The sequence below is a fragment of the Cucurbita moschata genome, unplaced genomic scaffold (assembly GCF_002738365.1).
Source record: "Cucurbita moschata cultivar Rifu unplaced genomic scaffold, Cmos_1.0 Cmo_Scf00064, whole genome shotgun sequence".
Lineage (NCBI taxonomy): Eukaryota > Viridiplantae > Streptophyta > Magnoliopsida > Cucurbitales > Cucurbitaceae > Cucurbita > Cucurbita moschata.
Window position 1 is genome coordinate 357,380 of NW_019268580.1, and position 27,354 is coordinate 384,733.

Consider the following 27,354-nt stretch of genomic DNA (forward strand, 5'->3'; position numbering starts at 1 on the left):
GATGTTTAAGTGTCATCTCAGTTTGGTCTCTCTAGTCCTTCATAAGTTTCAATCAGACGATAAAATGCAGTAATTTTTACTTGTTTGTCAAAGTAGTAACTTCAAAAAACAGGCATCCCCAATTTAAAATGATATCTGTCTATAATACAACAAATTGATTCAATATAGCAGAGATGTTTGGGTCAATTTCCATGTCCCCTAAAAGTACAGATTTGTCATTCACATGAATGGATCGATTAGGTGGATTAGTGACCCATATGTACAGTAAGAAAGTATCATTTCAATAGAAACACTGTAATCTGGCAATGGATTCCATAAATGTCGTCTTCAGTCATTAGGGCTTCTTTGAATTTTTGTACATGCTGTCAATTACATTCTGCACAAAAAGAACAGAAAATGTATATAAAAGCAGCCTAAAGATATTGGAAAACTATTCCAAACACGTCATTTACGAAATAGAGAATGGATGAAGTAAACGACACCTCAGAAACTAAATGCAAAAAACTGAATGCCAATGAGCAAAAATTTAGGGCCAAAGCACAACGATCATGTGTTTTAAGATAAAGATCGAGTACCATGAAGTTTAAATTCATTCAAGTTCTAATGATTATTTGTAAGTAATTTATTTTATCCCGAATAAGTTTGGCAAGTTTGGGGAATTTGATTTAATTGAAGGGAGATAGGTCGAGAAATTCTTCGATTTCTTCCGGCAGGGTTGAGCCCTGGGCTTTTTCCCTGACATTTTCTATATTCGAATACGAACCTTATAATATTTTAGCAGCTGAGGCCTCTTCTTCTTGTATGTTGGAGTTATAAGATCGCGTTCCATATCAAATGGTAGAGGATCAAGGTGAATGGCTTTAATAAACTCAAAGCCTTTCAACTGCCAAGAACAAGAGTGTGAGATTCATGTTACTTTTTGACTATCGAGTAAATATTTATTCAGTCAAATCAAAAAAAGTCTAGCAAATCGGCAGGAAATAGAACCTTCTTCTCTTTTGCAATTTTGTTGATCTCCCCAAGTAGGTAGTCCTTTGCTCTCTTATCTTCACAAAGTGAATCAAAGTCCCCTTCGATTCCATTTTCGTTTGCCCAACGTTCGAGTGCTAGCTTGTTGGGGTTAGCAACTGCAACTAGAAAGGACTCAAAACTGTTCCCGTAGACCCAGATCTAAATTGAACAATAGAATACCATGCATAAGGCACAAATAACTGAAGATTTCTTTCTAATGTGTACAAAACATTTCAATTAAAGCTGACAAAAGTTTAGCAAATACCATATCTATAGCAGATACAAGACCATAAATATTCTCCAAATTTTCCACGGCAACATATTCTCCTTGAGAAAGTTTGAAAATATTCTTCTTGCGGTCAATAATTTTCAAGCTGCCATCCGATTGCCACTCACCAATATCACCTAAAGAAAATGGAAAAAGAAGAGGTAAATTTATGATAACAAACCATAGAAAACAGAGCAAATAAGTTTTATTGCACCGATTAAGATTACCTGTATGGAACCAACCGTCAATCATAACCTCATTGGTTAGGTCATCACGCTTGTAGTATCCAGAAAACAATGGTTCTCCCCTCACACATATTTCACCTCGTGGTGTAGTTGAAAGGGCATCGTATCCCATTTCGGGTACAGATTCTAGGCAGACATCCACATTCGGCACTGGAGGGCCAACTGTTCCCAACATTGACAGTTCATTTGGCAATGAGACAAAAGTCCCAGCACAAGTCTCTGTCAAACCTACATTAACATGAACATAATCATCATTGAAATATGGAAGGAACAAAAAGTGAAGGAATGCCAAAAAATTATAAGATATCTATACGAGTCCATGAAGAGCAGAAACTTCAGAATATACTGCCGGGATTATATACCATATCCTTGTAGAACATGTGCACATGCCACAACTCTCAAGAAAGCTTCTACGTGTGTAGCTAGTGGTGCAGCTCCAGAGAGAATAAGTCTCACATTACCTCCCAGCCCTTGCTTTACCTGATAGAGAACCCACGAGAACAAAATATGAATTTAAAATTTTAGTAAATCTGAGGATTATCATGTCAATTAGGAGGTGCGACACGAAAGAAAAAAAAATGCCACCTTACTGAAGACAAGTTTGTCACAAATGGGAGATGCATCGCCATGTTTATGCCCCTTTTGCATGTTACCATATTTACTGCACCAAAGGATAAAACCGATTAGAGTAACAATAAGAGAAATAATCAACAACTGGTGAAGTTTTGAGTTCATAACAATGCCCTAGAAACACCCTCTGTGATAAAAATAAAAAAAAAGTAGATCAAATTATCTGATAGTTCTAAGGAAGTTAATGAACCATGCCCAACATAGGCGAGTTTGTAGACACATATCACATGCCACAGTTCACAAAACTATCTTCCAAAAAGAAATAGGAGGACATATAAAACTATCTTTGTTTTATCGAAATTCATCAGCACTATTTACCACGCATATTTTAAGAAAATTAACCGAAGTGAAACTGACTTACTGTGAGTATGCAAGATTGAATAATGTCTTCCTAAAGAATCCCCCTGCATCTAATCTCTGAGTCAACCCTGAGAAAATATAATAACAATTATTTTGATCATGGGAGATATGAACTTGCATTCAAGTAAAAATATTAGCATCCACAGACCAAAGAGATAAAACCAGTACTGCATTCATACAATTGGTTTTGCCTATAGAGACATAAGTCCTCAATTATTATTATCAGGCAAAAAGGATTATGACGACATCAAAATCATATAGTTCACACATGGACAGCTTACCAGCATAAATTCTATCTAAAACACGAGGAACGGCACAGAAAATGCTAGGTTTGAGCTCCCCAATATCTTCAACCAGTAGTTTAACATCCTGCAGAATAAAAATGATAAGCAACATTTACAAAGCTTATATTTGGTGCATGAAGAAAATCAAATGATTACTCACCCCACGCCAAAACCCAATGGAGGCACCATGTAAGATAAACAACTCCTCGAGCACCCGGTCAAAGATATGTGCTAGTGGAAGGTATGACAAATAGACATCTTTCGCATTCATCTGTATGAGAGAGAGAGAGAGATAAGTAAGAAATACAATGCATATCAATCTAGATCGACTGTTCCATAGGTTATGTTGGTTAAATTTTCATTTCCAGGTTATCATAAATAAAAGATTGTGAAGTACAAATTTACTAAGGAAAACTACCTCTTCATTTACACTCTCTAATAGACGCTGGACACCAGCTATAAGTGAAATTATGCTTTTGTTTGATATCATCACTCCTTTGGGATCTCCAGTAGTGCCACTTGTATACATGATTGTGGAAATGTCACTTTTCTTTTTCACAGGGAGATCAAAATGTTGATTTTCACCCTGTTTAAAGCAGACACCAAAAATTTGATGAGTAATACTTTTTTCATTGTGATGAGAAATGAAGGAAGTGGAAACAACATTTCAGTTCATCATCCATATATACCTAGATTATCTTAATGATGAAGTTATCAGTTGATCATCCATACTCAGAAGTGAAAACAACAAACAAAATGTTACCATGGAAAACTTTGTGCAGTTGAGACAAAGAGTTTCAGGCAAAATACTAAATTATTTAATAAGGGAGACCTTATGCAGGTGAGCCAAGAGATCAAATATAATACTTACCAGAAGCAAAAATTCATCCCAAGAAAATATTTCAAGCCCATACTTCTCAAACTCCTCTCTTAGATTAGGTGCAACCTTGCCAAAACTCACAATTGCTACAAACAAACAAATGAAATCTTTTAATAAAAATAAAAAATTTAAAAAGATGAAAATGTTGCTTCAATAGGCACATCATTGGCATGAGAATCTAAATAGAAATAAAAATTTACTTTTCAAGTATTTGGTTGTGCTTGGGAATGTTTTCAAGACCTGAAAAGAAAAATATAAACTTCATATGATCAAAACTACCCAGGAGAAGTTAATCTGCATAAATGAAGATACTAAATTCTCAGAGTAAAGATGCATAGTTAATCTGCATATATGTAATTCAAAAGTAAAGATACTAAATTTCTGACTTCGACCATATAAGTCGGTACCTCAGGAAGCTTCTTCTCTTCTACAAAAACAACAGAAATCTCTGCATGGCAAATAATAAATTCCACAGCTCCAGCGCCTGAACAATGAATCAGTATGATAGAAAGTTCATCAGCTTCCTTTTATTTTACTGATGAAAGAGATACAGAGCACGCTTGATATTATACTCAAACCACACAATATAATTATAAATTTAGAACAAGCATACCTAATGTGTCGTACAAGGGAACACAATAGAGCCCATGAGCATTACATGCCTGCAAGTGAACTTCAATGTCATGCAATATTCATCTAGAATAAAGTAGCAATAACTTAGACGGATGTCAAGAATACAAAGACAAGTTCGAAGTCATCCACAAATGCATTAACAGTTAAAGAAAAAACTCTCGAAGAAGATAAAAGATGAACGGTATCAAGAAATTAGTCAGGAGCAAAAGTTAAACTCTACCTCCATGCTTATTATCCACTCTGAGCAATTGGCACCGTAGATACCACATTTTGCTCCCTATAAATAGAGATTAGTTAAAGCATTAATCCACAAGATTTGCAGAGATCTACTTGCATAAATTAATCAAATAACCTAGAGAGGATGGAAACTTACTTCCTCAAAACCACGACTGCGCAAAGAATTTCCTATTTTTATGACCATATCGTACACTTCCTTATATGTTAGCCACACATATTTACCAGCCTGCGATAAACAGATCCAAGACACAACTTACTGCAAGGTTTTAGTAGATGATAGAAAAACAAAAACAACACTTTGGAGCGTCTGGATTATGTGCAAGATGCATATACCTTCCCATTCACAATCTCACGTCGGCCAAGCATTCGATTACCAGGGTTTCTCTCCACTGACAACCTGCAATACAGCAGTAATCAATGGATAAATTGACACACTGCGTAATATTCCCCAAACTTTTTCCCGTAAGGATTGCACAGAAACACGAAGGCCTCAACATGATAAGCGAAAGCACAGCTGAGACAGCCGAGAGAAAAGTGTTGATCAAAGCTCAGAAACAAGAAAAAAAAAATGGAACTGCGAAGGAGGATGAAGCTCAAATATGAAAATAAGAACAGAGCAAGCAGAATACAGACACCTATCATGATACAATAATTTATATCTAAAGAAAAAAACATTTTAATCTCAAGCAATTTAAACTACGACAGTTCCAATTAAGGCAGCAGAACCAACTACTTAGGAAAACAACAACAACAGTGAACTGTGAAACTTCGAACAAAACAAATCGAACTGAACTGAACTGAACTTAACTAACGATATCAATAAAACAGGAAACCATTTCTACTTAGTTTCCTTCCACAACAGAATACCAAAACAAAGCACAAAATGCAGAATCTAGTAGCGGTTTTTCACAGCAACAAAGTAGATAGTGAAGAAAACACACCGAAATATATCCCAACAGCTATCCAATCCTTCAATGGGAGGCGGAAACCCATCCTTAGCGAAAATACTTCTGTAAACAGGTCCAATCGAAGGCCTTCCATCAATGGCGGCCTTAGACTCCTCCACCTGAATCAAATACTTCATCTGCGACATCCTTCAGCCTCCGCTTTACAGAGCAACAATCCAAATAACGAGTCTGTAGTGTATGAATCCTTCAAATTTCGATGAATTTGAGAAGCTGAAGTTGGTTTTATACAGACGTCAAAGTACAGAAGTCGTGAAGACCGGTGGCTGTGGGTGACCTGACCAAGTGGCGTATGCGGTAAATACACCCACTTAACTTTTCTTCTTTTTCTTCCTTCACGAAAATAATTACAAATTTAGTCCCTCACTTTTTTTGTATTACCAATTTAGCCCCTCAATTTCTTTAAAATTTAATTACATTTTTTAAATATTATGGTGCACTACGATGTGATATATAGCCAAACAATAAATGACATATTGTACTTACTCCACATAAGTTTTAAATTTAATATATGGGTCCAAAATTTTAACACTTTAATTAACATACACTTTAAAAACGATATTTATTAATAAAAATATGATTGAATTATATTCATATTAGCAAGGTTTTTCATTATTATTATTATTATTCTTTTTACAAATTTGATATTAAAAATGAATTTAATTTTCTAGAAAGAGGAAAAGACGCAATAATAATAAAAACTTTACATTTCTTTAAAAATATTTAATATAAAAAAATAATTACTTAAACTGGGGGAGAAATAAATGTAGTGGGCCCCACGGCGATTTATTTTTATTTTATTTGTGGGGAGAGAATAAACTTGAATGAGGTTAGGATTGGTAGACCCGTTTGGGATTGGATTTTGTGGAGTTAATAAACGGTCCACGTCAACATTTAATATTTTTCTTAAAATACCAAATTTATGTGGGGTTTACGTATTCCATTGTTTTTTTTAATAAATAAATAAAATATTTTATTTATTTTGTTAAAAAAAACGATGGAAATCATATGAAAATCATTACATTTAAATTATTTACTATTTTCATGAATTATATACAACAATTTAATTAATTTTTCAAATAATTTTGATGGATTCTTGATACAAATGGGTATTTTTTTTTAGTAATTAACCAGTTCTAAAAATTTTGCGTAATAATTTTTTTTTCATTAATTTTGATGCGGCAAAAATATTTGTTAATGGAAGAAAGAAAATTAAAAATTGGATAAATGAGTGGTTAATTGAATTAAGGAGAGAGTTCTGGAGGTTGGCTATACACATCATTTAGTTGGGAATTTATGTTTAATTTTAAATGTGTCTCTAAAATATTCATTATCGTTAAAATATGATCGTCCTTTATAAATTTTCAATTATATATATGGAAATTTTATATTTAATAGAATTCTCAAATTTTAATTTAAAGTTCAAAGTTTAACGAGATTTTAATACAAGGTAAAAATAAATAAAGTCCAAACCTATCCTTACATAGTATGAAACTATATCATAAAATTCGGCAAAAAATCAAACGTCACAATTATGGCGAAACTTATTGCAAAGGACCTTCAAGTTGGCATTTATTGGGTTGGTTATCCAACTCGTAGAAAATTTTCCTAATTTTGGGTGTTTTTTTTCTTTATTTATGTGTTCAAATAATGCCTAATGAAGTTGCACAAAATATAAAAATTGCTTTAAATTGATGATCAAAATATTTAAATTATTGATAAACCCAAAAGAAAGGACCAAAATATCATGGAAAGTTAATAAAATAATTGTTTTAGAACATAAAAGGTGCATTTAATCATAGCATCCCAGAAGCAATTAATACTACTCTCATTCAATTGGGTCATTTGTTGTTGGTTGATTGGTGAGCTTCTTCAAATGGTTCATTCATCTTGTGTGAAGACTTTAAATTTGGAGTTTGTTATTTAAGCATAACCAACTTCTTGACTTTACAACACACCTTGAACACAGATCATCCAACACTTTTCTAATATCTCAGCTCTGTTTTACAAAGTATTCTTATCAAAAATCCAAAATTCAGATTCAACTTGTAGAATTTCTTACAAGCAACAATTTATTTTCTTTTCTAATAATATCTCTATCTCTTCCTGGGGTATCAAAATTATCAAAGCAACTGGTTATATATCAAAACTACAGAAAGTTAAATGAATGTAATAATACACCAATACCTGAAACTAAAGTATAAGCCTCACTTTTTCTTGTTCTTCATCTTTTTCCTTCCCTTCACTTCTTTTTCCAAACTTCTAAGCCTCTGACTGATGACCGACGATGATGAGATTTTCCGGTCTTGCGACGGTGACAGTTCAGCTGTTAATGTAGTGGCAGTAGGTTCAGGTGCTGCTGTTGCTTGTTTCATAGCTGAAAGAAACGAGAAGGCAGGTTGTGGAGTGGTATTGGTATTTGCTACAGGTATTTCTGGAACACCCAATGCCTTCTTAACCCCGGGGACTTTGAGAACTGAAAATTGTCGAACATGTCATTCAGATTTGTCAGGGGAAAAAGTGAACAGAAGAAAACTATACAAATCTATTAATCAGAGGAAAACAGTAAAAGATCAATGGTGGCAACTAGGAGCTTGAACAACTCACCAATCCCGTATACGAGTGAGAACACGTTAGACGTAACCCAGTAACAGAATATTGCCTGCATGTATTACCAGAGTAAGTGACCTGATACAAATTGAGACATACAAGGGAAGCTATTCCTCATCCAATTTCCAGGTAAACAAGGATCTTGTAACATTAACTCCCAAGCACAATCATATATATGATGCAGCATTAGATGACTTTTTATGAGTGTTAGATATTCTCTTCATACTATGATGAAACTTATCACGTACAGATTACTTGCTGAATTTATAGTATAGAAAATACATGTAATAAAAAATTTATCAAAATACACAATAAATCATAAATGTGTACATGTTATTTAAACCATCAATCTTGCTTCAGATCTTGTCATAGAGTTAATAGTTACTGACGTCAGAAATCAAAACTTAAAGAAAACTTTAAGATGTGAAGCAAAGAACAAAAGTGCAGGATGCAACTAACCAATCTTGGCATTATATTATCATGACTACTAAAGAAAGTGCAAACATTAAAATTAATGCCAGTAACAAAGTTGAGAGCCAGAATGAGGTGAGGACTGCTTGATGTCCGGTGCTTGCATTCAACCCAGAAGGAAACAAACAAAAGCATTTTTTCTTGTTACAAAATAATAGCAAATACCTTAGGAAAATTCATGGTCAAGGGAACCGTAGCTATAGCAAGACCCCTCATCACATTTTTCATTGTGGAAGCTATAGGATTACCTTCCATACCTTCTTGCATGTTGTACTGAGAAAACGAAAGCAGTCAGAATTTAAGATTATTTGTGTAATATACTACTACAAAAAAAGAAATAATATTGTTAACAAAAACAAAAGGAAAATAAAAGTTATGAAACCGGTCAAGTGAATCGATCTTCATTGGAAGATGCAGATGCAGATGATGCAGATGAAGATGAAGATGAAAGAAAAATAATTCTCAAGTGGCTCTAATTAAGTGATTAGGGAAGCAATTTCATTTCAACTTCAGCAAATTAAGCTCGGTTTCATTCTACTACCAATGGTTACTCCATGGAGACTTTGCTAGATTTTTTATTGGTCCAAGATTTATGCTACTGTGATGCTACATACGACTAGTCTAGTACAAGTACCAGGAAAAAGAAAAGAAACAAAATAATATTAAGCATAAAGAAGGGATCCATGTATCTAATCCATAACAAGCCATAACTGCAGGTTTGGGAAAGTAGACAAATACAAATTTACGAATGTCTACCTCCACGGTGATCCAGAATGTCAGCGCAGTTAAAACTGGAAAAATGTACATAGTATCTGGAGTCGTGAGATCAACAAACCAGTATGCTCCACCATTTTTAAAAGAAGGCATTTTCTCTGCCATGTTTGAGACCTGCCAAAGAAAATAATAATTGAGAACAATAAAAGTAATAAACAGTATACGTCAATACCTAAATGATTTATCATTTGTCAGTTTACCCCAAGGAAAAAACTGATGAAGACAGGACCCTGAATAAAAAGTCCCTTCAATGGAGTAAATGGGCTCACACCAAACCTGCAAGGTCAAACTCATGAAACGGAAGACCAACCAAAAACAGTATGTCGAAACCTCCAGAGAGGTCAAAGAGAAAACCAAGGCACACTGATTTGCGAAAGAAAGGTTGTTAGATGAAAATGATCTTCTACAATCACGTTTTATCACTAATTCATTATTTTGTTCATAACCCCCTGCCACCACAAATAAGAATAGTTTCGTTCAGTTATGAACTTTTATTATTAATATAAAATAATGACTTCACAGGCTATGAGACTGGGACATTATTGCGAAAAATAAGAATGCTATTGTATATATTAAAAGGACAAAAAAAAATATGGCAGGTTTGAGATACTATACATTTAGCAAACAAAATAATAACATTTGTTTCCCTATTCAAGTGACTTCAACAACAGCCCAATCAAGAAAATTAACCACTGCAATATGGACATATTTAAAACTATTCATTATTGGGGGCCTAACAGCTAGCTCTTCCCAGAAACCTCCTGATCTGTATTATTTGGTTGCAGGAGGATCCATCTCTTCTGACTTTCAATTTTGAAGGCCATCTTGATCATGGGATTGAGAAGTTAGCTGGTCTTTACTTCAGCTACATTTCTTTTCCTTTCCTTTCTCTTGGTCACACACACACACACACACACACACTAATGCAATTTAATGTGTCTCAAGTTTTAAAAAGTGAACTTACTCATTAAAAAGTTTTTTCATTTTTTGTTGACCCTCAGCAACAGCCCTGGGATCCATACCCTGATGAAAAAGAAAAAAGGGGAAAAAAACTATATAACTTTACTACAATTTTTCAAAGAGTGAGTAAAAAGTGGTGCATAAAATACACTTGCTTTTACATTAAAGAAAATTTGTGATATGATAATCAATAGATGATACTGATCGCATATAAGTACAAGAATCAGACAAGATACCTTTTCTTGCATCTCCGTCTTAACTTCTTCCAAGTGAGGCCTTAACAACTATACAACAAATGAGACTTGATTCAATCTTTAATCAAAGCCACAATACCCAATTAAAAGTTGCATATATTTCACAATAGCAAAATATCAGCATATAAGCTTGCATCACATTAAAATTGAAAACATAGTAAAAGATGCAGGAAGTGCAACAAAAGCCAGAGTGGAGATTCAATGAGCTTTAAGGTTAAAAGAGATAACAGCGATGCCACAAAACTAATTCTATCACAGAAGGTGACAGCTCACGCCATAACAAGAGGGTGAACCCTAAAAGTTGCCAAACCTCCCCATTCTTTAGCCTCTGTAGCATAATCAAATTGCATCCCCCAAAAACTTGGTTGTGCAAGGATAAAGATTTATTGAATTTAATAACTAGCTAGAAAATTCTCTATGCAGCTAGAAAAAGAATGTGGGACTACATCATAAGAACATATCCACATGCATGTTTTTCCCTTCCATTAGATCATTGCTAGAATTAAATGCAAACGAGGAAGCAGAAGAAATATAAAATATTAAGTTCATCATGCCAATTCAATGAAACAAATGAACAGGCATACAAGGTCAGGATTCCAATTTGCAGCCAACTTACCTTCTTTCTGGCTCTAATTAACCAGCTCTCTAGACACAAAGTGGCAGCAATTAAGATAAGCAAAAAGGATGTATATCTTTTTTTTTCCCTCTTTTTTGGATAACTAGGACATCAGAGGCTTCACTCCTAGCAATTTTGTTCCTGTGACACCCCCTTAACCTCGGGAAGGCGTTGCTCATTACAAGACCGCCTCCAAAAACCAAGAACAACGGGGATTTCCAACTATTAAGTTTCCAAACAGAGACTACAAGCTATCTCTGACTCTAAGTATCCTCACAGCCCTTACCGGTGTTAAAGGATGCATGTGTCTTAGAGAAAGAAATAGAAACTCATGGAAAAACATATCTACAACAACCACGATTTGAGTCACATCAATATCAGATATTTATTAAAAGACTGCTCCTTGGTTGAGAATGAGGACTATGAGCTGTATTGACTATTGTTCTAAGGTTCCAGTGCCAAGGCACTGAGTGGATAGCTCAAAATAAATCCCTTGATGACGCTACAGTAACCCAAAAGAACAACAAATTATGAACAAGTGCTAAAATGGAAGAATTTGCATCTAGAAATTGAAGTTGGAGTAAACGTGGAAAATCGAGTGCATAAACAACTGACATACAGTAAGCTTTGCAGTAGATTTGAGTTGATTTATCAAAAGTGGGACTGTTGCACTACGGATCAGCAGGGTTGTTAATACAATGCAAGCCCACCTGACGGATTCCAAAAGTTAGATCATCAGTGAACATTAGAAGTTCAGGGCACAATATATTATAAAGAAATCCAAGTGTGAAAAATTGCGGGTCCTCACCAGTTTAATCCAGTAAAAGAATGAATACCATCTATAAAGTACTGCACACCCTTGACAGAGAGAAAAGAATCAGCAGCAGCAACGGCTACTTCATCAGCAACAGAAGCCTGAGATACAGCTGATTGAACTGTTGTATCTGTAAGAACTTCTGCAACATCACTCATGAATTCAATTTTTTCAGACCCTTCGCCAATAGTACTTGACATGTAGCGGCAGAAAAAGGAACCAGCGCTTGACGAGAGGAAAGTGTTTGGATATTTTCTATCATGAGAAAAAAAATTAGACCTGGATGACTTGTTAAAGCTGGTTCCAAATGATCTGCTCTGCAGGAAACTATTGATTTTTTCATGGGAAATTGAATCTCCATCCAAATGTTCATTTTTACGGTCATTAGTATGACCAAAAATACTAATCGATGGATGACACTGCCGGGCTATAAGATTTGCTCTTGTGCAAAGGCTGCGCCTGTAAGCCATTGATACTGTCTACCGACAAACAACAAGTAATCATATTAAAAAATTGATAGCAGAATTAACCATGAAACAATTAAATTGGAAAGCAAGAAAAAGATTTGAAAAACGTATTAAAAGATAGCCAAAAGATTCTTAATATGGTAAGAACAGACTAAACACCAAATCTAACCCAGTATGCTTAATTATTTGCTTTATACATTACGTTATTATTAAAATGAAATCGAATTAAAAGGTATACTACGTATTTTATCCCACATTAATGGGAGAACAGCCCAGAGTGCTCCAAGAATTTAATTTATTTTCATCCAAATCATGCATTGGCCGAACTTTTTGTCCACTCAAATAACATCCATCAACCTCAACCGTTGATTCACCTACCTCCTTTCTTCCCGTACTCCATCAAACATATAGATAAGAGTCAGAAATCAATACCTCCAACTCCCAATACTGCATTAAAGAAATTTCGAGTCTATGACTATCGGAAAGGGAACAAATGTACGCGCACCTATCATTTTATTACCTCCAAATTGAATCTTAAGACAGTCTTTCTAAGAAGTCGATTGAAATTACCTGTCTAGAGCACAGTCATGTAATTGATTAATTTTCTCAGATTGCTCGCTTGCTTTTCAACTGCAAGTGATAGATTAGTTTGGTTTGGATGTTGCTTTAGCCATAGAATGAAATAAAAAGGTAAACAATGAAAATAAAAACAACGAGTTAAGCGATTCGAGTTAGGTAAGACTGCTTAAAACGCACATCCAGAACGAACACTAATCAGATTAGGAGATGGTCAAGAAGATGGTGAACAGAACATGAAAAAAAAGTAACAAAAAGAAGTACCTGAATGAGAGCTCGACAGTGATCGCGAGGACGGAGGCGGAGAAGGGAGGAGGCCGGAAGAACAGTGCCGGAATCGAAGCGTGGCGCTTACGAAGAGATGCAAATCAGAGGTTTTGGGTTTAGAAGGGCGAAAAAAAAAATCAAGTGAAAAGTCCTTTTTACCCTTATAAAAACTAAAATATATGTACACCACTAAATCTCAAATTTGAGTATAAATGTTATTTTATTTTGGGAAAATAATAATATTAGTAATATCATATATTTATAATATATTATACGGAAAAAAGATTTTGTCCATTTTGAATATTACAATTAAATTGCTAATTACTGTTTGGCGGGAATATATTAATATAATAATACTTTTTATTTGGTAACTGAACAGTTCGATAATATTTTATATTAATTTAATAATATTCTTTTATTTTGAGTGACAAAGATATATTGAAATTATTATTAGTTTTGTTCCTTAATTTACAAATATATGTGATTTTCATAACAAATGGTAAAAATCGTTAATTTTTTAAAAACCAAACTAAAATTAAAAATTAAAAAATAAACTAAATTTTGTCAAAATTATGCTAAGATTGAGAGCAGAAGCATCCATCTATATATATATATATATACACAAAACGCAAACAACTTAACAACCTTCACTAGTCATGACGTGGCAATGACCCTACCGACCCCGGGGACGTCGGCATTGACACCGACACAGTCTGAGAAGGTGTGGAGGTGGCGGAGGAATCCTCCGGCGAGCTCCGGCACACCGGACACGTGGCATTTAACTTAAGCCACTCATCGACGCAATTGGCATGGAAAAAGTGACCACAATCTGGAATGGTTCTGATCGCTTCTTTCGTTTGATACTCCGACAGGCAAATAGCACAAGTGGTGTCGCTGGGCTTTGGAAGTCGTCGACTCTGGCCCAATATGGTTTTGGGGAATGATTCAATTGTCGGCCCATCGAGGCCTGCTACGGTGGAAGTGGGCTGGCGGCCCATTGAAGGGGAAAGATATGATGATGGACTATTGAGGCGAGCAAAGGCCTTGAACTTGCCGCAGATGAAACAGACCAGCCCAAGTAGGAAGAGGACGCCTGGGATTGCTACGCCGATGATCAATCCGTATTTGGCACCCCGTGGGATACCTGAAAAAACATAAATTGTTATTTAATTATTATAATAATTGGTCAAACCAATTTCTTTTATAAACAAACTAAAACGTCGATTTTGGTTTATTTATTTATTTATTTATTATTATTATTATTTGATTCAGTCAAACTTCAGTTCACCAATATTTTAGGCCTAATTCTTTTCAAACTCTCCCATTTTATCTCTAATCTCGTTAGGTAATACAAATTGATGTGACACTTCCCAAAAAAACAAAAAATGACTTATTTATTTTACTCTTTTTTTGTCCCCTCCACTGATATTAAATCATGTAAAGTCATCTTCCACTAAAATATAAGACTAAATTTAAATATATATAAGGTTAATTGAAGAAATTTAATGAGTAAATTGAAAAGCAAAAATAAAACTCGAGCACTAAATACTAAAACATCTTTTAGAACCTAAAATTGCAATAAATAAGCTGAAAATAAATATAAATTTGATGGCCCACTTGGGGAGGAGAGAACAAATCGAACAAATCGCTGTTTGTGTGGAAACCTTTTACTAGCACAAGCACAGTAAGGGTGTGAAAACCTTTTGCTAGCACAAAGGTAGTAAGAGTGTGGAAACCTTTTATTAACATATGGAAACCTTTTACTAGCATAAAGGCTTTTACTAGCACAAAGGCTTTTACTAGCATAAAGGCTTTTACTAGCATAAAGGCAGTAAGGGTGTGAAAACCTTTTACTTGCTAAGGATACTAAGGGTGTGGAAACCTTTTACTAGCATAAGAATACTAAGGGGGTTAGAAACCTTTTACTCGCATAAGGGTAGAGTATGGAGACCCTTTACTAGCATAAGGGTGTAAACCTTTTACTAGTATAAGGGTACTAAGGGTGTGGAAACCACTCCCCATCACGTGGTAAGGTCTAAACTCAAAGCCCACGAGACAATAAATAAAGAATAATTAAAAAAAAAAACTGCCACAATTATAATTATCTTTTTCTTAAAATTTTGTTTAAATCTGTTAAATTTTGTGGAGGTGGAGAGTGGACACAAGTTTGTTAGTCTTAAGAACCACTGGCCTTTCGCACTCTTTTTAGTTTGAATTATTCCACCGTCCGATCACCGGTAAAAAACTCCACTCGCCTTTCTCGACTTCACAAATATCCCCGGCGAAGAGAAAATTCAGAAGAGATATAGAGAGAATGGAACAATCAAATTATCATACCGCCTTTTGGAAGATTGAAACACTCGATTTCGGCACTCGAATTGCTTTTGAATCCACAATCTCCACCGCGCATCTCGCAATATCCGCAATCTGGCTCGCTCCAATTCACCACCATTCCTTCTTCAAGCTCCATCCCCGTCAACGGAAGCCTCTTCGTCGCAATAACCTAAATATAATCACAATCACAAAATCAAATCACTAATTTCAAAACAAATCCAAACAAGACGATGTTTCGATTTATACGTTACACGGTGATGGCAGGAAAGCGAAAACCGCCTTAAGGTCTCTGTTCGGCACATTGATTACAGAGTGGTTTCTGCCGCTCATACATTTGATCTTCCGGACACGATCGAACGGCAACGTATCGACGTAATAGGAGCAATTAAGAACAGTATACTCTTCTAATCGATAGTTAGAAACAAACGGCGAGTTCTCCAGATCAAAAGAGTTTACAACTAGTCGTCTCGGAAAACATTGATCCGGATCGTTTATCCACAGCCTCTGAAATCTGTAATCGATAAACTCCACCACGAGGTCTCCAGCGTTCGGGAGAGTCAGAATCGTCTGGCTTCGATTGTTGCAGAACAGGTCGAAATCCGGCTGGAATCCACATCGAGAATCCTGCGAACTCTTCAGTCGAAACGGAAATCGAACGGCAGGCAAGGAAACGCCACTGCAGGAGGAGCTTTTGCAAAGAAACTGCGATTCAGCTCCGTGGAGAATCAATAAGCGTAAAAGGAGGAGGAGGATGGCGACGGAGAATTTGGAGGGGGCCATATGAAAGCTCCGATTGGAGAGAAGAAGACGAAGAGCCGAAAAGGCATGAGGCTCTGGTTTTGGTAGTTCTGTTTAACAATTGAACCTTCAGAGTTTTCGTAATTAAATTAATTAATTAATTACAATGATTAAGGGTATATTTGTAAATTCACACAACTTGATTTGACTGCTATCGAAGTGGATTATTGTAAATATTTTAAGTGGCTCATATTCTAAGTTATGTTTTAAAATAATAAATGGCATTTTTATTTATTAAATTAAAATTAAATAATTTTCTAATTTTGTAGCTATTTCATTATTCTAATATTGACGGCCTGTTCTTCTAATTACCCTTTTAATTAAATTTTAATCCAAAAATATATATTTATGAGTTTTTTCTCCCAATTTAAGTTGGGAAAGGAAATGACAATTTTATCCTTATAAATATATATACACAAACACATCATTCTTACTCATGCGAAATATTTAAATATTAATGCATTATTTAAACAAGCAGTTAATATGAGGATAATGTCCCAATTTAAAAATATATAATGACGTGTCATGTGATGACTATACCAAGCATACCATAATGAGTAATTTTGAATATAATTTTTTTTAGATTAAAATGATGTGAATCCAATATATCAATAAGACAAATTAAAATCAATATCTTTACTACTTTTTTATTCTTAAAAAAATTAAATTATGCCGACAAAAAAATAGTAAAAAATCAGTCGACTTATTATTATTATTATTATTTTGAAAAATACCGTTAATTAATTTTAAATGTAATTAACTTAAACAAAAAGAATAACTAAATAAACAATATAAAATTATAATCATCTTTTTTAAAGCTAAGAGTATTAAGCTTTCACATCTATTTTACTAAAAAGAAAGAAACATAAAGCATCAATCAATCATTGTTAGCATTAATAACGATTTAGTTGACTATCAATAATGATATCGACCTTTATAACAACTTCTAGAAATTATCTCACTGTAATTACATTCATAATTTTTTTTAATATATGCCTTTATATATATATATATATATACTCACGCTACTTTTAAAAAGTTAAAATATTATTTTGACTCATGTATTTTGAATTCATTCAATTTTAGTATATTACTTTTAATGGTCCAAAATGAGTCGTTCCTTTAAAATTAAATTTAATTATTCAAAGTTGACTTTTATTGAAGTTGATTAAATTATAACAATAAATTTCCGTGTATGAATGGCCGAATATGTAGATTAATAAAAAAAAATGAAATTTAAAGTATAACATCAAAATGGTATTTTAGTAAATAAAAAAGAAAAAGCTACTTCGTGTATAAAAGTAAATATTGAATATTGAAATCTATATTTAAAGTAATTTGGTTATTTTTCTAAAATCGGTCGCTCTAATTTGCAAAGAGAACACTTCAGCCGGCCATAATAGAATATTGGGCCGTAAATGGATGAAGCCCAAACGAATGCTAGTTAATCGGAGCCGTTCAGTTGGGCCCATAAAGTATCATACTGGGCCGTAAAGAAGCCCAAATAAATGCCGGTTGATCGGAGCCATCAGTGGGCCCATAGAGTATGATATTGGGCATTTGCTTGGGTTTCTTGGGCTAGTCTCACAACATCGGTATAGCCTAAACGATCTCTAAGACGATAATAATAATAATAATAATTCTTAGACGAACACGACTCTCCACAATGATATGATATTGTCCACTTTCAGCATAAGCTCTCATGGCTTTTCTGTGGGCTTCTCCAAAATGTCTCATACCGATGGAGTTAGTATTCCTCACTTATAAACCCATGATCATTCCGTAAAATAGTCGATGTAGGACTTTCATCATCCAATAATAATAATAATAAAAGGTTTGTTTGTGTTAAAAAATGTCTCGTATCAATTAATGTTATTAATTTTTATATTATAGTAACAATATAGATGGTTATAACTCGACCAAATCAAAAGGAAGATAATATACGGCTCTTGATCTACACGATAAGCCTAGTAGTTTTCATATTGAAATGAACAGGTATAGTCATGTTTTTTTCCCGAAACAAAAGACTTTAAATAAAAAATATAATGTGAAATCACCTTACACCTTAGGTAAGGAACCCGTTCGAAGAAATTAAGGCAAATATTTTGGATTTGACTCCAAATGTGAACTCGATATTTTTCAAACATCAGGTTAAATAGAGCTTCCCATCAAAATGTATTAGGTAATACCAAAGATTCTTAAAAGAAAAAAAAAGAAAAAAAAAAATCCTTATTTCTTTAATATGTAAAACTATGTCGTTTTCCTAAATTTTGTTGACTGTCGGAATGTTGCCAAACCAATGTTTTATTTGTGCCATTTCCATATTTTAATTAATTAAAATTATTTTTGTATTTTAAATAATATATAATAATTAGAGAAACATTAAATAATGTTTTTTTTTGCTTTTCCTACTTGGATAAAATAAATGCGCTTTATTTATTTTAAATATTTGAGGGGAATTATAAAATATTTTAAAATATAATTTTCATAATAAAATTGTTTTAAGCACCAAACCACATGACTAAATGATTAAAAATTAATTAAATGTTTTTTAATTAAAAAAGAATGTTTATCATAAAAGTTGGCACGTGTAGGCCTATAATTAAATAATAATTAATTCCCGGGAAATTTGTGAAATTACAAGAAGGCACATGGGCTGTCAGCTGTAGCTTTGCGTGTCAATTTAGTTAATTAATTACATGAGAAATTGAGGGTCCGTTCGAAAATTTCGTTTTGTTTTAAAAATAATTCGTAATAAACTTTTAAAAGTCTATAAAAAGAATTTTGGGAAATTAATTATAAAAATTCCATGTTAAAAACTATATGAAATCGACATTTTCATTAAAAAAAAACATACTTAAAACTACTTAATAATTATTATCTAACTCAATATAGGTTGACAACCATTCATCTCGTAAATAAATAAATTATATATATTTTTTTTATTTTTACTAAAAAAAATTAAAATATATTTTCCAATTTACATTTTAAACCTTATGTAAATCATCGATTACTATCTCACCAATCAAATTGAATCTAGATCAATAATAATCAACATGTATTGTTGATCAGTTCAAATACTCGTAAAGTTAGGGTGGTTCAAAACTCGATCAACCCAACCTGATTCAACGGTTTGGATTGAGTTACAAACTCATTTAAGTTGAATTTGGTTGGTTCACGAGTCCTCTTAAAACTATAATAGAGTCGACTGAACCAACTAGAGTTTATTATTCATTTTAAAATATATTTTTGTTTATGAAATTCCAACCGCAGATAACGGCGGCGGCAATTTCATAAAATTTCGACAGAATCGAAGGGCAATTGCGTGGAAGGAAAAAAGAATTGGATGAGTAAATTTACTAACACGTGATTAATATCACGATCAACACTGCAATAATAGAGATGAATCACAATATTTGAGATGATTATTTGATGTCTTAATATCAACTCAATTATGTTTAGTATACTAATTTAAAAATAAAGATAAAAAATGAAGAGAAAGGAGACAATATAAAATTCATATTCTAATTATTTTTATTTAAATATTATTTCGATTCATTTTAGTATCGTACTTTTGGTATGTTTTAAAAGCAGACTATTTTGATCTAATTTATTTTTTAAAACTCTTTATATACAATTCTCTCGTCTAATATGTTCTTCGAAATAAATCTTGTGGTCACTAACGTGAATCGAACCCAAACAAAAGGAAATATATGTTAAAAATTCCACAAAAATAATGTTGGAAGTTCGATTGCAGTTAGTAGCTTCACATAAATGCATGAAATGGAATGAACTACTCAACTACCGGTCATTACGGCTTGCTTTTACTTTATCAGACAATTCAAAAGCCGTAATTTCTAGAAAGCTACCATTAATGTTGACTCATAAATTCAAGCATGTGGTCTCTCTTTTTTCTACGTAAAAATTGGAAGCCGCCCTCCCTCCATATCCAGACATCGCCCATAACATGTCTGCAGAAATCGGTGAATGGATATCAATGCCTCTGTTCTTAATGCTTAATACATAATTTCTACAAAATTTTTGACACAGTGTGATAATATAATTTACAATCCTAACTCCTAATTACACGAATTGAACTTACAATCTACTAATCACAAGGAAATCAGAAGCAAAAATTTAAAAGAAATGCAAAGATTAAGAATATAATTTCCGAAAACCCTAGAAGTTCTCCAAGAAGAACATAAGAGGGGAAAATTCAATTGACTACCATAGAAGAGCTAACGCGGGCCGCAGGAATCCGCATGAGCTCACTCGCAACATCTCCGAATTCTAGAACGCCGCCATCGGAGCACCTCGAAAGCATCCGATTCGCTTCTTGCTTCGTCAATTTCACCGTAATTCTAACCACTTTCTTCTCTGTTTCCTCCTCTGTACTCCGCTCCTCTCTGTCAATGGCGATTATCACCGGTTCCGTATCTGCAAATCTCACTCTCTTCTTCACTTTCTCGATCTCCGGCTTCCCCTGCGACGGCAACTGCGGCTGCTTCTTCTTGCTCATATCGCCTCTGTATACGTTAGTCGTCTTCTTCGTTCGTCTGCAGCGATTACTGATCTCAACCGCCTGCAACTTTTTGTTCAAGCTTGAAATCAAATTGCCGATCATGATTTTTCAGATCTGACAGAGAGAGAGACAATTAGAGAGATGAGATTGTGAGGAAGAAAGGGAGGGAAAAATAACTATTTATAGAGGAAGAAAATGCTTGAGAATTCAAAGCCATGTTATTTGCTTATTGAAACTTTTGGTTATAGACAATTTTTTTTTTCTTTTCAATTATTACAAAAAAAAAAAATCGTTTTTTTTTTTTTTTCATTTATTCGATTCTTTTTATATTTATTACATTCGGACTTCAATAGTTTTTCATTATTTACCGTCAACAATAATTTAAGAAAGAAAAAGATTAATTTCTCGATTAAATTACAAATTTTTAATAAAATTTTAAATTATTTGTTTAATCAGCTCGAGTTCAGTATCAGAGTCCATGAAGCCTAAGCAGGTATTCGGTCCAAAATTATGATGAATCGAAATGACTCAATGTGATGTCCCACATTGGTTGGGGAGGAGAACAAACCACCATTTATAATGGTGTGAAAGTCCAAGGAGGACAATATCTGCTAGCGGTGGATCTGGGCTGTTACAAATGGTATCAGAGCTCGACACGAGAATGTGTGTCAGTCAGGATGCTGGCCCCAAAGGGGGGTGGATTTGGGGGCAGTCCCACATTGATTGGAGGAAGGAAAGAGCGCCAGCGAGGACGCTGGGCCCCGAAGGGGTGGATTGGGATGTCCCACAAAAACAAACCACTATTTATAAGGGTTTGGAAACTTTTTTCCCCCCCCCCGAAGGGGTGGATTGGGATGTCCCACAAAAACAAACCACTATTTATAAGGGTTTGGAAACTTTCCCCTATCTGACGTTCCCCTATCTGACGCGTTTTAAAGCCTTGAAGGAAGTCAAAAAATTACAATATCTACTAGTGGTGGATCTGGGCCGTTACAAACCCAAAGATGAGACGGACATGTTGAGGACCACAGTTATAAAATAATCTTACGATCTTTATACGATACACGAGCTAATTTTCTAACTTCGAATATACATAAATCGAGGTAAATATAATTTATATAAAAATAAAAATCATCAATCTAGCTTGGACAATCAACATGTTTGGGTCAAGTAATTTTTGTTTATAGTGCCTTTGCCAAAGTCTTTAGATGTGACCAATGGACCAAAACTTCCACAAGAAAAGGAAAGCTCTTTCCGTCTGATTCTTACAACTCCCCTTATGAAAATAGATCAAATTAAGTAGCTCTTCGGAGTAGGACCCACTTCCAATGCCAAAAATACCCATGCTTGACTTGGTCCACCCTTTCATTTCATAAGGGTAAAGTAGTCATTTCATTGTATTCATGTTTTTTTTCTCTGAAAAGTTATATATTATCAACGTAAGTATAGCTCAATTCGTTAACAATTTAACTGTTAAACTTTAGTGTACATGGTTTCCATTCAAGTATTTTTAAATTTATAATGAATTTTTGTTCTGAGCTATTAATCACGATCTACATATTTGATAAACTCGATCCTACCTTAATTTTACTTTTATGGTAAAAAAGTAAAAATATGATGTAGTAAATAACACAATATAAGACCAAGACTTGAAAAACAGGTTTGATTGAAGTTGATTTTTGTTTTGTTTTTTTAGAGGTTAAAATAATAATTCCACAATTACACAAAAGGTCAAAATTAAATCATCAGTCATATAGAAAGACTTTATCAATTTGGAGTGTAGAATCAGTTTTATTTTAAAGAAACTACAATTCAACATGTCGTTTTCTTACGTTGAATGCATGCTAATGTTCTTTTCAATTCTCTTCGCACCATTGAATCGGTCGTTGAAAAGTTTTAATTGTCTGTTTCACGGGAGAAGGTGATTTGGATGTATGAAAAATGTTTAATTCTCGTTTTCGTAAAAAAAAAAAACTAATATATAGTAAAAATAAGGAAATAATTAATATTAATATTTTATATTTGATAAACATTTTTTGTATGGTTGTTTCTTAGAATTTATTTTTTTCATTAATATAATTTAAGTTATTTTTTATTTTCAAAATCACGAGCTGTTTGAAACTTGAAAAAATAAAGAAAATTTGACCAAAGTAAAAATAATTGAATCTCAAACTAATTTATATTTTAAAATTTATTAAATTGTTGAAAAGTATTATATGATACTTTTTCAATTGATAATGGAATAAAATCATATTTGCATATGGTTTCAATTATAAAATATTTGTATGATAAAAAATTGATAAGATTCTAATGAAAAGTACGTTCAAATTAAATTTGGTTGTAGTACAAATCGTGGGCAAGTATTACGTGGTGGGTGTTTCGAGTGTCTTCCTTTGAAAATGATATTTCGAGGATAGTATTGAAGGTTTACTGGTATTACGCCCCAATTCATGTATTAGAGGTTGGATCATCTAGAATATATGCCATAAATGGTTAGGCACGGACACGAGAAAGTCTAATACTTGAGAGAACTTGAATAGATGGATGTTCGAGATGTTCCAATGAGAAGTGCAATGCTCAAGAGAACCCGTATTCATAATTGCACCAATTTCGAATGCAATCCATTCTCTCCCTTAGGGAAATCGGCAAGTTAAGCCCAAAGTTACCCAATCATTCTTAGGATCACTATTATTCACACGTGGTCTCAAATTTATTTATGTATCTCCTCTATTACTCGAATGTCACATACCACGGACTTGTACTTTGAATTTTGGTCAAATCACGTCTCATTGGGGAAGGTGTATGCTATAAAACCAATTGTAATGACTCTACTTAGGAGTGTACATGGTCCGGGTTGAGTCGGGTTAGGGGATTTTTTTGACCCAACCCAAAAGTTTGGGTTGGTTGGATTGGTAACCCAACCCAACCCGAAACTTTTCACAACCCAACCCAATCCTCTATTTTTGGGTTGGGTTGTCAAATTTTGTGTAGTTTTATTTATTCACAATTTATAATTATTCATATATAATCTTACATAAAATATATTAAAAGTTCACAAACAATCACAAATCAATGTATAATTATTGAATTATTAACATAGTTGAACATTGTTATAAAACTAAAACAACTAAATACCAACGAGATCATGGAATTATATAAACAATAAAAATAATTAGTTTAAACGTATTGTATATAATAAAAATAAAAAAATATATAAAAATATTTTAATTGAAATATGTTTATTTATACGTGATCTTATCCTACTTATTCTAATTTTTTTAATATGTTTTAAAAATAGTATGAAATATTAGAATATTTTTGTATATAACAAATAACAAAAAAAAAAAAAAAAATTGAAATATGCTTATTTATTTATAGGTGATGTTAACATTCCTAACTATTAAAAAAATTAATTATACGTGGCTTATTCTAATTTTTCTAATATGTTTTAAAGATAGTATGAAATATTAGAATATTTTTAAAAATAGGTATATAAAATAAATTAAACCAAGAAATTAAAAATAATAAAAATAACAAAATAATATTAAAAGAAAAATTATTTCTAATATGTTTTTAAAAATAATTTGAAATATTAGAATATTTTTATATATAACAAAAATAATATATATATATATATATATTAATTGAAATATCTTGACCTAACTATTAGAAAAATGGCTTATTCTAATTTTTAGTATGTTTTAAAAATAGTATGATATATTAGAATATTTTTAATATATATATAAAAGAAATTAAAAATAATAAAATAATATTAAAAGAAAAATTATTTATATGTAGTATTCTAATTTTTTTCTAATATGTTTTAAGAATAGTACGAAATATTAGAATATATATATATATAAAAGAAACTAAATAAAGAAATTGAAAGTAATAAAAAATATATAAAAGAAACTAAACAAAGAAATTAAAAATTATAAAATAACACAATAATATTAAAAGAAAAATTAATAGGTTTTAAAAATAATATGAACTATTAGATTTTAAAAATAGTATGAAATATTAAAATAATTTAAAAAATATATATATATATATATATATAAAAGAAACTAAACAAATAAAATAAAAATAAAAATAATAAAATAATATTAAAAGAAAAATTAACTATATGCAACCTAATATGTTTTAAAAATAGTACGAAATATTATAATAATTTTAAAAATAATGTATATAAAAGAAACTAAACAAATAAATTAAAAATAATAAAAATCTAAAGAAAGAAATTAAAAATAATAAAATAACAAAATAATATAAAAAAATATGTATTTGTAAACCGGGATACCACTCTGACAAATCTATTACACAAATATTTTTTAAATATATTTTATATATTTTTAATTATATCAAGTTAACTAGAAGGTTTTGTCCATGAACTTGAAATCGAATAGATTCAGTTCAATTCAGAAAAATGAATCTCCTATTCGAAATGCTAATCAAATCCAACTCAGACGCTTATAGTTCTGAGTTGGTCCGAATTGTGGGTTGAATGTACATCCCTCAGTCTACTCCAGTCCAATAACAAATTACTTAAACAACTGTAAATCAGATTTAAAAATAAAATTTCAAATATAAAATTAGAAAATAATTGTAGAAATGTCATACAACAAACATACTATATTAAAATTTGAAAAATTTACACACAAAACGTACCTACATACAGAATCCATTGGTATAAATTTTAGTCTTAAATTTTCGATATCTTTAAATTGTATAACAAATATTTAATTTTGTTAAATTTACTAACTAATTTTAATAAAAAAATTAAAATATATTAAAAAAAAAAACATTAGTTGCACCAAGAATAATTTTCATTAATGCAAATTTCAACCATTAATTTTATACCCAGCAGCATTATTAGCTCCATAAAACTAGAACTTTCATATATTTTAATTAAAGAAAATAATTTATTTTCACTAAGGATTAGTTGTAAATACAAACCAAAATTAATAGAAATATTTTAAACTTAATAAACTTAATAAACTTGCACCTACATCACCAAAACTTTCCTTATTACGCGGAGTTTCCTTATTACGTGAGGTTTATACGGAACGACGTCGTTGCTTTCTCCTATATATAATACCTCCCTTGCCCTATTTTTCTACCAAGTCTCCTCTTCCTTCGGCGGCAAGGAATTGACTCTCCCGCGAAGCTCAGGCAGTTTTCATTGTGTTCGTTTAGGTTCTTTGGGAGTTTTCTGTCCTAAATCTTCACTGGTTTTTCTCCGATCCTTTTTCGAGCGACGAATTATCTTATCGTCAAGAGGTTCGTTCTCTCTTCTCCGTTTGGATCTACGAGGTTTACTTCACGATGAAAACCCTAGAAGTTGTATCCGATTTCGTGATTCTTTTGTATTGATGTTATTTGATGTCTTGTGGGAGGCGTAGTAGATTATTGTACCTTCGGGTATGCCTTTTTATTTGATTTAAGGTTGAGTGCCAAGGGAGATTTCTTGGTTCTGTTGAGATTGTAGTGTTGAAGGTCTGTATTCGGATGAGTTTTCTTCCGGTGTTTCTTCGGTTTTTAATGAGACCTTGGAAGCATACTGTAACTGTTGACAACTTTTACTTCTGCGACTGATGTGAGGACATGGATGGGCTCTAAGAGTTTTCTGAGGCCATCTGTTCAGTTTACGCAATAGAATTCTATTTCTTAATTCTTTGAGGATACTGTGTCAACGAACTGTATTATTTCGTTCGCTTTAAACCTATCTATTTTTCTGAGCCACCTTGCTTGCCAATTGTTTCTGCTCTCGAGGATTTGCACCTATTGATCTACTTGCGTTTTTTTTTTCCAAACTGTTACTTTTCTTTTAGTTCCGCACTAACCTTTTATTTTGAATCTCATGTTAGATGGCGGCTAAACCACTTACTACTGAGGCTATTGCCGTAACTGAGAAGAAGATGGACATGGCTTTAGGTTGGGCTTCGGAATATCTTTCAGTACTTGAGAATTTATGGGCCTCTTGAAAATTTATTGATTATTCTGTTTCTACATTTTTTTTGTTGTTGAATTAGACGATATTATCAAAATGTCCAAAAATACTGCAAATAAAGCCAGGAAGGAAAGAAGGTTTCCGGTAAGAATCTTTTATTTTTAGCTTGCCTTTAACCTGAGCAGTTTATTGTTGAAAGTGGAAGTCTTCCTTTTATTATATGTGTAGTGATTTATCTTTCCATTTGCAGAACAAAATGCAGAAATTTCCAAATAATGCTACTCAAGATAGACCTAGGAAGTTGCAGCGTTTCATGGATTCAAGATCTTCTGTAAGACAGGTTTGTACAGTTCTTTAGCTTGAATATCATTTATTTTGCTTTTTTTTTTTTTTTTTTTTTTTTTTTTTTTTTTTTTTTTTTTTTTTTT

At 32.6% G+C, this 27,354-nt stretch overlaps 5 protein-coding genes across 12 annotated transcripts in view; 1 reads left to right on the plus strand and 4 right to left on the minus strand.

Moving 5' to 3' along the window:
• Positions 1-55: 55 nt before the first annotated feature.
• LOC111437522 (long chain acyl-CoA synthetase 4-like) lies at positions 56-5,796 on the minus strand. Its single transcript, XM_023075524.1, has 19 exons — positions 5,490-5,796; positions 4,882-4,945; positions 4,685-4,774; positions 4,532-4,588; positions 4,292-4,340; positions 4,086-4,162; positions 3,879-3,918; positions 3,670-3,764; positions 3,217-3,384; positions 2,959-3,069; positions 2,796-2,883; positions 2,516-2,582; positions 2,110-2,185; positions 1,887-2,004; positions 1,507-1,752; positions 1,277-1,416; positions 988-1,170; positions 764-883; positions 56-376 (listed from the first exon to the last, which is right to left on the minus strand). The coding sequence occupies exons 1-19, from the start codon at positions 5,639-5,641 to the stop codon at positions 335-337; spliced, it is 1,983 nt and encodes a 660-aa protein (XP_022931292.1). The 5' UTR covers positions 5,642-5,796; the 3' UTR covers positions 56-334.
• A 1,679-nt stretch (positions 5,797-7,475) lies between these two features.
• On the minus strand, positions 7,476-13,438 carry LOC111437633 (mitochondrial inner membrane protein OXA1-like). 8 transcript variants are annotated; one of them, XM_023075695.1, is made up of 12 exons: positions 13,320-13,438; positions 13,050-13,109; positions 12,912-12,926; positions 12,007-12,491; positions 11,818-11,908; positions 10,565-10,612; positions 10,333-10,391; positions 9,569-9,644; positions 9,351-9,482; positions 8,760-8,867; positions 8,121-8,175; positions 7,476-7,989 (listed from the first exon to the last, which is right to left on the minus strand). In XM_023075695.1, exons 4-12 carry the CDS (start codon positions 12,480-12,482, stop codon positions 7,721-7,723), a joined length of 1,314 nt encoding a protein of 437 aa, XP_022931463.1. In that variant the 5' UTR covers positions 12,483-12,491; positions 12,912-12,926; positions 13,050-13,109; positions 13,320-13,438; the 3' UTR covers positions 7,476-7,720. The 8 variants fall into 8 exon arrangements, with proteins under 8 accessions (XP_022931463.1, XP_022931460.1, XP_022931459.1 ...); XM_023075692.1 differs by lacking the exon at positions 12,912-12,926 and having other exon boundaries at positions 12,007-12,487; XM_023075691.1 differs by lacking the exon at positions 12,912-12,926.
• Positions 13,439-13,881: 443 nt separating this feature from the next.
• On the minus strand, positions 13,882-16,499 carry LOC111437590 (RING-H2 finger protein ATL22-like). Its single transcript, XM_023075626.1, has 3 exons — positions 15,903-16,499; positions 15,660-15,825; positions 13,882-14,466 (listed from the first exon to the last, which is right to left on the minus strand). Exons 1-3 carry the CDS (start codon positions 16,434-16,436, stop codon positions 13,973-13,975), a joined length of 1,194 nt encoding a protein of 397 aa, XP_022931394.1. The 5' UTR covers positions 16,437-16,499; the 3' UTR covers positions 13,882-13,972.
• Positions 16,500-20,200: 3,701 nt separating this feature from the next.
• LOC111437608 lies at positions 20,201-21,172 on the minus strand. The gene is made up of 2 exons (XM_023075661.1): positions 20,683-21,172; positions 20,201-20,425 (listed from the first exon to the last, which is right to left on the minus strand). The coding sequence occupies exons 1-2, from the start codon at positions 21,076-21,078 to the stop codon at positions 20,369-20,371; spliced, it is 453 nt and encodes a 150-aa protein (XP_022931429.1). The 5' UTR covers positions 21,079-21,172; the 3' UTR covers positions 20,201-20,368.
• Positions 21,173-26,083: 4,911 nt separating this feature from the next.
• Positions 26,084-27,354, plus strand: part of LOC111437568 — a 4,632-nt gene continuing 3,361 nt past the window's right edge. The window contains exons 1-4 of the mRNA XM_023075593.1: positions 26,084-26,256; positions 26,844-26,910; positions 27,009-27,070; positions 27,177-27,266. Of these exons, the coding sequence (XP_022931361.1) occupies positions 26,844-26,910; positions 27,009-27,070; positions 27,177-27,266 (219 nt within the window). The 5' untranslated portion in view covers positions 26,084-26,256. The remainder of the gene's footprint in view (positions 26,257-26,843; positions 26,911-27,008; positions 27,071-27,176; positions 27,267-27,354) is intronic.